At 41.5% G+C, this 11,322-nt stretch overlaps 1 protein-coding gene across 3 annotated transcripts in view; it reads left to right on the top strand.

Moving 5' to 3' along the window:
* Positions 1-2,326: 2,326 nt before the first annotated feature.
* dok6 (docking protein 6) overlaps positions 2,327-11,322 on the top strand; it is a 38,812-nt gene continuing 29,816 nt past the window's right edge. The window contains exon 1 of one of the 3 annotated variants that reach the window (XM_057013638.1): positions 2,327-2,634. In XM_057013638.1, coding sequence (XP_056869618.1) covers positions 2,569-2,634 — 66 coding nt within the window. In that variant the 5' untranslated portion in view covers positions 2,327-2,568. The remainder of the gene's footprint in view (positions 2,635-11,322) is intronic. The other 2 variants (XM_057013636.1, XM_057013637.1) reach the window with 2 other exon arrangements.

The raw sequence follows: 11,322 nt of genomic DNA, 5'->3' as shown, positions 1-11,322 counted from the left end.
TATTAAAGTTTATAGAACTCAAAAACGTCGTGGAGACCACGACTCGATGCTTAATCAAAACAGGGAATGTAAACTTACGACAAAAAGCAGTCCATGAAGGATTAAGAAAAAACAATAATCCGATAACGGGTTCAAAAAGTAATCCACGAAGGAAACAGTCTCACGAAAGTCCAGGAGGGTACAGCCGGGGTTTTCCGAAAACGACAAAACACGCCAACGCTGGCCAACCGTGAGAACAGTCCATAAATAGGTGGCTTGATTACAATAGTCTGCAGGTGCACCAGTCCCCGGCACCACCTGTGGCTGAGGCATGGCTCCACCACGCCCCCCGCAGGAGAAACCCTGCAAAGGAGTTCCCAGAAACTGGGAACCTGACAGCCTGGACCCCGACAGTGACCACTTCTTACCCTTTCTGGCAGCTGTTCATGTATGTCAGGACCATATGTTGGTTTTGTGCTCCCGGTCTAACTACCACACAGTCCATGGCGTATTATTACACCGGGCAATTTGATTGTACAAAACTAGGACAGTTTGCAAATTTAGAGCAATGAAAAGACAATGTTGCTGTCAGCATTGTTTTCTTTAAGAGGGGGATGATGAGGCAGTGGGAATAGAATTGAGCCATGTTCAACAAAAGAGGATTATAAAGACAAAACAGCGGTGACACATCTGAAATTTGAGGACACTTCCGGGGAGAAATGAAGTTTATCAAAGTCAAGCTGTTTCCGGGAAGAATGGCAGCTTGCTGCCTGGTGTGCCCTCGTAGATGTGACAGAAAATGGAGATATTAGGGTTTGTACCTCTGGCGTTAGAGGCAGATACAAGCAGAACACCCTCCCCAGTGCTTCTCGAGGGAGGATATTTTAAACATAAATCTTGCAGACCAAATAGGACAGTCTTGTTGCCGGTTACACTGGATTAACTTCTTTATAGAGTATAATTTGTTTCCCAGTGCAGCCACATGAATTAATTATTTTATATTTTCTGAATGAATGAGCATAATCGAAAGTATATGAAATCATACATTTGTTTATATAGCTATTTTACATCAGACATCTTGCTTTCCTTCATTTAATCACAAGTACTGACAGCCCCTCATATATGTATACCTGAGCCATCTGCTCCTGAATTCTTGGAACTTACTTTCAGCCATATCACATGTCATGTCTATCCAGATCATGATTATAGCTTTGGAAGGGATTTGCTCTGCATTCTTATTTTCAGATTTTATTACGCTCTATCTGCTGGATATGTACATTATACTACATCCAGTATGCGGTGGTTTGATGCTTTTCAGATCCATTATTTGATCTTGTAATAAGCAAGTTGCCGGTTTCATTATTCACCAAATAGTGCATCCATTCTAGTCCACACTGCAACAACGACCGATGGCCAGGCAGTGCAATCAGCATCCAGGCCTGTGAAATGATGTAATTCACACATATGTAAACAGTCAACAGCATAACAAGCAGAGATTCAAAGATTAGCATGACCAAGGAAACCCACAGCATTAGTGTCGACCTTCAAATGACACTTTGTTACACATCAATCCTTCACCAGTGGCTAGTGGTAATAACAAGTTTATTATACTCAAAAGCATATTTGGGCATGAATCAAGCATTATGACGGGAATTTAAAGCAATATGGGATAGGTTGTCTGACTGTATTTGAGCTGACAGGCAGCATAATCTCTTCTGAACCAGTGTGTATTGGAAGATAATTTGCGCCACAAACCATACGGAGATACTCCTAGTGTGTGATGAGAGTTTATGCAAATTGTTGCATGGATTGCAGCATATGCAGAAGAAGACCGGCATGCTGTGAGCATCTGAGCAGCCACGTTCAGCAGCTCACCCTCTCACTCCACACAAAGAACATGCTGGAAGGGTTCAATCTGACTTTTGAAAACCGAAATTATATTTATATTAATTTAAAAAACCAACTCTACCTTCCGGAGAAATGTACTGTATCCAGTATGAATAAGGCTAACGCATCACAGTAATTCTTAATTCTTCTAAAACAAATTTAATACAAATTACATGATAACACATTGTTGCATAATTTTTGCACATTTTTGCATTAAAAATGTCCGTCATTAAACTTCAAAGCATTTAGACTTCGGGAAAACATTATTAAAAACTAGAAAACAAAATCGCACTACAATCTCTATTTTTATGGTTCTTAAAATCCATGAATGAAAAACTTGCCCCCCTTCCCACCCAGAGCTTGCCCCCCTTCCCACACAGAGCTTGCCCCCCCCCCCATCCCCATGAGATGGTGTCGTCCAGGAAGCGCTCTCCTCTTCCTCCTCTGCCGCCCCTCGGCTCCAGTGTATCAGCTGACGAATGGTATCTCCCTGCCCTCCCGGATGGATCGCTCCGCGGAAACCGGTCAGCCTGTGCGCCGATACAGGAGCAGGTCTAACCGCCGCCGCTCGCACTCTCTCCTGCCGGATACTACGGCGTCACACCCGCTTTCAAAAGCTGCCACCACACCGAGGCGATAAGAAGAGGTTGGTCTATTGAATTTTTTTCATCCCGGGCAGGAAGCTATCCGCTTCCCCCCACCATGGCTTCCAACTTCAACGACATAGTCAAACAGGGATACGTGAGGATACGGAGCAAGAAGCTGGGGGTGAGTACCGCTACTGTTGCACTTGCTGTGGCCGCAGAGGAGAGGGCGGAAGGGGAGCAGCAGGAGGAGGAAGAGCACTTCCAGTTGTTTTGGGGAGAGAGACGGGATTAAAATGAGGATTCTTCATTGCTCTGTTCGCAGATTCAAGTTTATCTCCCAACTTCGTTCCGGAAAACATTTCTGAAAGGTGGCAAAGTCGAGATTGGCTGATAGTCCCTGTCCTGTGGATGTAGTTGAAGTTGAATCCTCCGATTGCCTCCTCTTTTGCTCGGTTTCTTTCCGCTAAAACTTCAGCAAACTAATGCGCTTCGTAAGCAATCCGTGAAATAATCAAGGGAAGTTACCACATACTAATTTCACTCAGAAAAGGTCACTGATAATTGAGCACCACAGTTGGGCTCTATTTGTGATGGAAGTGCCTGTGGTACAAACCAGCATAAAGCTGCTTTATCATGTATGTAAATATTATCGTCAGCCAATTGTCTTTATTGCATGATGAAATAATCTGATCCATCTGATTCTGTTCAATAGCCTCTCTTCAGCATCCTAAGAATGGATCTGGGTAAAGGATAAAGCAAGCCAGAAACAGGGGCTTTACAAGCTCAAACAGATATGAACGCTATATATTGAATTACCAGCGTCCCATTGTCTGACTCATAACGCCATCTGCTTTAGTTCGTACATCCATCTGATTATGGTAACGGAGCGGACGCATCCCTCCGGCCTGATGGAGTTTGATGATGGAGGCTAATTACGTCTCACATCGTCACCTGACTCCAGCAATGTGGCGCATGTCTTTGATCACTCTTTAGTAGTCACTGTCAAGTAAGAGGAACAGTTGCACCTCCATTGGGCAGCAAAACATCTGAGGTTTGAATGCATATGAACCTGCTTTTGTTGGCTATGTTTGTGTACCTCTGTTGTACACTCTTTGCTGGAGGGACAATGTTAATTTCTGCAGACATTATTGCAATCTGAGTAAGCACGTTGTTGGCCGTGTTTGAGGTATAAACGCCGCATCTCTGCCAGCTCCACATCTCGACTGTTCGTTGAGAAAATTATTTTGTGTCCTGAGCGCCCACTCCGTCTACCCACCAGTTTTGCTGCGCTTTCTCATGGAAAAGCCATGCTGAGGTGGCCTCGCAGGGTTCCAGTGTGGACAGATAAAAAGTGTTTATCTCCCCAGGCTGCATTTCCTTATTCCAATCAAATTGTTGACATGAAATGACTAAATGGCTCACTAGCTCACCACTGTGGAATCATGTAACATGACACGTTTTGTTGTGCTTTGATGAAAGTCCAAATGGACCACCTTTATGGACAGCTAGATGTCCGCACAGAAGTGGAGGGTTTATTCTGCATCACTATTATTTTCATATGCTTCTGCTTCATTGATATGGAGAGCGAGATGCTGAGGTCAGAGGCCATCAACCTTTTTCTTAACTGTGATACAGCTGAAAATGTAACATGGCATCACTGAGCGGTCCATCAAGGGAACACAAAACATCAATTAGGCACTGTTTTGAGAGAAATAATATTTGATTTGCAGAATAATGCAATTAAAGTAACATTTTGATTTAATTACCTTTGAGATTGAAGTCATAAATTACTGCCAAAACCAAACCAAACAAATCTTTACATTTTCCAAACTGTATTATTTAATCCAAGTGATGATACCATAATCATATCCATATTGTGAAACCTAATCGTGTTCCTCCTTAGGCAGAAGCATCAACATGCAATGCAGTCATAGACATATCATTATATTATTATTTGCTTTATCTTATTTTAGCTGTGTATGTGCTACACAGAGAAGAGGTACAGTGGGACCCCTACTTATGAATTTAATTTGTTCCAGAAGTTGCTTCGTAACCTGAAAATTACGTAAGTAGAGACGTGTTTTCCATGTAAATGCCCTAATCCATTCCAAGCCCCCAAAAATTCGGACATAATTTTTTTTATAAATCATAAAAATGCATCAAAACATGTAACAAATACATGTTAAAATTAGATTACTGCACAATAAATGTAGGAATTCAGTGCAAGGCTTCTCCAGGATCAAAATGAACTTTATTACAGGCTAATCTTACATTAGCCGTCATACCTGCACTATTTCTTACCACTTACCTCTTACCACTTACTATTTATGTATATACTGTATATATGTCTTATTTTATTTTATTTATCTTATTCTAGTGTGGTCTGCTTTATGTTGAATGTCGCAGCGTCACACCATGACAAATTCCTAGTTTGTGTAATACTGTGTATTACATGAACAATGGCAATAAATCTGATTCTGATTCTGATTCTGATTACTAGCAGCAAATGTTAACACTTGTGGTAACACCGCCATCTAATGGACAAACATACGAACACCCACAATAAATAAAAGTGAAACGAAGGCGACGCTGGGATACACACAAACTTCTACATATTGACGTCCCTCTAGCCAATGGGATGACAGGAAAATGCTAGGCGATAGCCAATGGCAGAGCAGCTACAAGCAAGTTTGTGTTCGCTAAACTCCGCGAGCTACGAGTAGCAGCAGTAGCATATTTTTGACCTTCGAAATTTCCTTTGTAACAAGAGGAAATATTTTCCCGTTGAGACGCTTCATAACCTGAAAAATTCGCATGTAGAGACGTTCGTAAGTAGAGGCCCCACTGTATTTTGTTTTTCCTGCAATAGGTCCAATGACAAAGCGTGGGACTAACTATCAAGATCTCCCAGGTTTGTTCCCAGCAGGGTGGTCAAACTTGCGTGAACTCTTTCACCAAATAGTCTGTAATTGTTCTCAAATGATTTGTTTACCGATTCGTCCAAAACGGGACTAAAATTGGCAAATGTTAACTATATAAACACAGCCTTGCAAAAAGTAAAAATGAACTAGGGAATTGCGACGGAAGTATAAGTGGCACCTTTATTGGAATGTTCTGATTGTTTTTGGTTAATTTATTCAATGGTGGCTTGTGAAACCACATCAAAATCAGCAGCCATTGCAGTTTCCCCAAAGCTGCAAAGAGCCTTTTTGCATATTTAGATTCTAAAATCAGTTCATGTGAATTTTTAAAAAAAATGACGGGGAAAAGAATGATTTAATTAACAAATCGGGGGCTGATAAGCAAAGGTAATTGCAGTTTTTGTTAATGGACTAAATATTTCAATTTGGGCAAAAAGACGATGTGAGTCTGGTTCTGGTTGTTGGAGTAACATGGAGGAAGTCCAGAAAGGGCTGGAGATTCTTCATTCTCATGTGACTGCTTTTCATAAATGTTTTCAGTGCTTTAAAGGTCTCCTAAATATCACATATCAAGATATTGTATCAGGGTTGACCTTATAATGCTCCCACCTTGGTCTCCATTTTAATGCTTTCACTTTAAAAAAAAAAAAAAAAAGGACCCTACATTATTTTTCATTAAAAGGCAGCATAGTCAGACGGTTCCCTTTATGCGACACACATTACACCTCCAAAGGCTTCGGCAGGAGCTCATCAGCATCCGTCAGCCTGATTGGCTTGTTTCCAAAGCCCTTCATGTGTGAAGGTAGAGGCCAGGAGGTCAGAGCTGTGTTCTACCGAGTGGTCAGAATAACTGACCGGGTACTTTCTCTCTCTCCTCCCCAGTTGTTTTGCTCTACTGGCTCGAGAGGCAGCGATTTCCCACATTAGCCTTTTCCTTTGTGTCTTTGTCGACTGTGCTGTGGAAACAATGGCACAGTGTTCTTAAATACACAAGTAGTCTTTTTCTCCTCTCTTTTCTCACATTCCCCCTCCTCTCCCTCACCTTTCTTCCCATTCTCTCACCACCCACCCATCTCGCGTCTCATCTACACCCCCCATTTCACAGAGTTCCTCTCATTCCTCCTGTCTTTTTTATCTCCCCTCTTCTTTTTGTTCCCTCTATCTGTCCATTTCTCTCACATCACGCCCCTCTTTATCCCACCTTTCTCTCCTCTGCTGGTTCACAGACAGCCGAGAGATGGTACACAATAGCATTCTGTTCATCACCTCACTCTGCTCCCTCCATGACCCACAGCGGGCTTTTTCCCGGCGTGACGAGGCACACATACGTTTATTTGATTGTATTCACTCAGCCTATCATTAAATATTTTGGGCAGCCCGGCACCTTAGGTAAACAGTCTGCTACCAGAAAATGGTGCATGGAATTAATTATAATCCCCGGTATGTTTTTTTTACTACAGGAAGTTAAACTAAATGAGCACCAGAGCAAGAAACAAGACAAGCGTGACACAGATGCAACATATATAATATACATGTATAGCTGTTGAATATCCTCACCAGCTGTCGACTTCTCTCTAGAAAAACTGGTCAATTCAAGTGTGCAGTGAGTGAGTCAGACTGCCATTCAGTTTCTCCATTCACAAACATGTTTTGACACTTCAAAGGAGCCAAAGATCGGATGTCGGTCCAGAAGTAGATGTGTAATATTTTAAGAAATACAGTACCCTGCACATGCAGACTTCACCCATTTGATAAAAGGCAATTTCGATGACACCATCTGCAATGCTGTTCTAATTTAATTGCTATTTTGTGGAAAAAGCTCACAAAAACAGCCATTGTCTGTTTGCCCAGAGGCAATGGCGTGCCCGTGATGTTAGCAGCTGCTAATAAAATCGGAGGCTTTAGACACTAATATCCATCAATCTCCCACAGGACTGTCCAAGGCATCACACACAACCTCTTTTTTTAAGGAGACAGACACGACTGCAAATAAATAATGATGTTACGATTTTATACATTCCAGTCATATCAGTAGCCAATCCAATTTTCCCTGTTGCTCACTAATATTGCAACTCTGTTTGGTTCAGAAAATAAACTAGCTCACTAAGGATAGTAGTTTTCGTTTTTCAGCTGTACAGAACCCTGTGTTGCAGCCAAATATGTCTTGTTGAGACAAATGATTCTCTGAAGGTGTGTCGTCATTAAAGTGATGGCGATATTGACCTTATTAGCTCACATAACCACATTTCCACCTGTTGCTTTCAATATTGACTACATTCTGAACTCAGTAAGAGGTGAATCTCTGCAACCTTGAGCTTGAGTCCTTACATTGATGGAATGTAAATAAATAAAATAAAAAACACATTCGGGATTAGCAGATTCAAACCCGGAAAAAGGGTAAGATGGTTTACGTGGTGACAGTCTTGCAACTTTTTTCCAGCAATCACTCCATACTGTTCTTACACTATGCAAATGTCTGCAAAGACCTCCGAGTTCAGGTTGGTGCCCGATGAATGAGAAATGGTAACAGCCGAAGACCAACTGCACTTGTGTGCAGTTTGATCAATACCTCATTTTACTTGGGTAATTTGAAATTCATGTATATAACAGTTTTTTGCTCTGTTAGGAAAGAAATGAAGTATGTAAGTGTTGCAGCTGGAAACATTTATTATTGATTTGTGTGTTGACAGAAAAGCTGCAGTTTTGATGGTTATTCAGTAAATTATAATAAATATGAGTTTGAGTGATCAGGTTTTGCATTGAGAGATGACTCAGGTAATTGCTTATGGATAAAGAATGAAGGTCTTTAAAATAGATAGTGGATGGATATTAAAGTTGCAATTTGCTGTTTCAGTTTCAAAATTGCTGATGCATGTAAAACATGTGAGGCTGCCCCACTTTTACAGAAGTTAACTTAATTTCTATTGAAAGTGAAAGCATAATTTCCCCCATTATGCTCCATTTTCTCCCTTCATTATGAATTCCTATTTACATTATCTTATCCATGAGCTGGGATAATTTTCTAAAAATATAACATTTTGGGATGCCTGCTGCTCCTCTCGTTTTGGAGGAGGCAACAATAAAAACATTAATTTTGCAATAAATAAATCAAGAGTGGGAACGAGCATATGCAATTTACCAGTGTAAGCTTTTGTTGATCTCAGTAAATCCATGTTTAAACAGCTCTTGCTGGAGAGCTCGCCAACAGCGCGCCAACAAGGAGCTGCATGGAAATCCCCATTAATCAGTTGTCACATGCTTGTGCTCTAAATTATCATTTCTTTGTATCAGCCTTTAACAATCCACTGTCGTTCATCCTCTAGTTTTAATCAGCTTCCAATATTAGACAAAACCCTGAAGACAAATCACCTGTTCTTATTGGTGCTGATGAATTGCATCACTAGTAGGATATAGAAACGACAATGCAGCAGCAGTTATTCATGGTGAAAAACGAGCTCCTACTATATTGGTACTTTTTTCCATAAATAAATCTTTGCCCATGAGCCCCTTCAGCATTTCAACTCATTGATTCTTGTTAATTATCAAGGAAACTGTGCATTGGGAACAGGGACAAATGTTATGAGGAGATGCCAGAAAGATACCTGGCTAATAAGGCCTTCAGATCAAAATACCAGAGCGGATTCTTCTCGCTGTTCCAACCTCTGATCTCTTCCTTTTGGTCTCTCTGCATCTTGGTCTGCATGTCTTGCGCCCAGCTGGCACCATCCACGAACAGCTTTCTGTCCCTACATTTTCCAGAGAGCTGCTTTTTAAAGTGCAAAGTTTTCTAATCCTGTCTGTGGAGAAGTCACAGTTGAGTAGAAGGGGGCTCTCTATTGATATTTAACAGGCTATTAGGCATATACAGGCTATACAGGCATATATCCTGGCAACACGCCACATTTAAACAGAACAAAAACATGTCATCCACCCATCTTGTTTAATTTATTTGTTTTTCAGGAAATTGGATTTAGTCTTTAATGGTCCAAAGCTAATGCATATTTAAGGTCAAAGGTCAAGAGTCATTGGTGATGAATATATGACTTTCTTTATATTTTGGGGGTTTTCTGAATTTCTTGATGCAGTTCAATTAAGAAAATCTGAACCAAAGGTATACTGACCTTTGGTTTAAATCATTCTACTAATAGCAATGGTGTGGTCATCTGATTGGCATATTTTAACTACTGCACAGGTTTCAGCATTGACAACCCTCTTAGGTACTGTATACATGGCTGCATTCCACACATAGGCTGGGGACTCGCCTGTACAACACCAGGGTGAATCCATCAAAGCTCCATGAGCACTTGTGCTTCTTGCTCCTCCTCTCACCTTCTTGTCCTCATTAATCAAAAGACAAGCCCCCCTGGCCTCTACTCAGCCAAAACTGAGATTAAATTGCAGGAGTTTTACAGTCCTACATGATTCTGAAACCTGTTCACATTACTCACAGACCCAAACCCCCAACAGTTTGAAATTCATTTGAGTACTGGTATTTTACTCGCCAGAAGGAATACCATTGGAATTGATGGTGGAGACAAAGAGACCAATTTGGGAGTAGAAGAGAAACCTGTTCCACGTGCCCCTCTTTACCCCCAAAGAACTGCTAGAATTCTGGATTCTGAAGCTACCACAGCTCAGAAGACGGAACGCTGACGTTATCACCAGGTAATGTTGAGTCTTAATCTAAATTTTAAAAAACTTCCAAATTTAGTTTGGAGTGAAGGAGCAAAGGTACAAAAGCTCTAAGAAGCTGAGTGGAGCTGGTAGATCGAGACATTTGCACCCCGACAAGCCCCTTTAAAGTCTGGAAAACAAACAGTGCAATTTTAAGATCAATCCTGAAATTGACTGGAAGCCAGTGCAGGGTGGTGAGTGTAGGCGAGCAGCAGCGTTTTAGCGCCGAGAGAGCTTATCTAATCCCACATACAGAGAATCACATCAGTCAAGCCTGTATGCTTCTCAAGCATGTTTACCTTTTTTCAGGTCTTTGAAAGAATGATGCGGCTTCACTTCAGTGAACAGCTAAAGCTGATAAAAAACACCTTTGATGACTAACCTATTCTGTCGATCAAATATAAAACCACTGTCAAACGTGACATCAAGATTTTTGAGAAAACTGCAGCACTTAGTGGCAAGCAGACAAAAGAAGCAGCCTTATTTAGTGCTTTTAAATTACCGTACTAAACTTCAAATAGTTGAATTCGACCAAGTCCATTCTTCAAGGGATCTCAAATCCAGAGAAAATTAAAATGCACTCGAAGTATCTCGCACTGAGTGCAGAGAAGTTTAGTGGCCCTAAGCTATGAAAAGATCCATCAAGACTGGCTCCGCTGTGTAAGTGGGAAGTCGCTGAAGGCTGGGCTTCATTATCCATCTGCATCTGGGTATTCTTACAGTTCACCGCCTGAGTCGCTCATGTTAGGGGACTCAGCTCTGGAGGCTGCAGCCTAGCTGGGAGTACCGTATTTTCACGACTATAAGGCGCACCTAAAACACTGAGATTTTCTCAAAAATCGACGGTGCACCTTATAATATGGTGTGCCTTGTGTGTGGACTAAGTTCCAAAATCTGCTGTGTGCCTTTAGTGGGTGCGCTACGGTAAACGCTCCGCCCATAGATTAGCGGCACACCCATGCGTAAGGACCCCCTATAATGGCACTGGTCAAGCAACACGCATATGAGGCTTACTTTAAACTGCAGGCCATCGAATATGCGGCTGAAAATGGCAATCGAGCATCTGCAAGACATTTTAATGTAAATGAGTCCATGGTCAGAAAGTGGAGAAAACAAGAAAGTGAACTGCGCCAAGTAAGAAAGACGAAGCTGAGTTTCCGCGAGAACAAAGCAAGGTGGCCCAAGCTGGAAGACCGAGTAGAACAGTTGGTTGTGGAAGAGCGAACAACTGGAAGGGGCATCTCTACTGTCACCATTTGACAAAAGGCTAAAGC

This window comes from Takifugu flavidus, chromosome 17 (assembly GCF_003711565.1).
Source record: "Takifugu flavidus isolate HTHZ2018 chromosome 17, ASM371156v2, whole genome shotgun sequence".
Classification (NCBI taxonomy): Eukaryota; Metazoa; Chordata; class Actinopteri; order Tetraodontiformes; family Tetraodontidae; genus Takifugu; species Takifugu flavidus.
The sequence above is the reverse complement of the archived record's forward strand: the minus strand, read 5'-3'. Positions and strand labels throughout refer to the sequence as shown.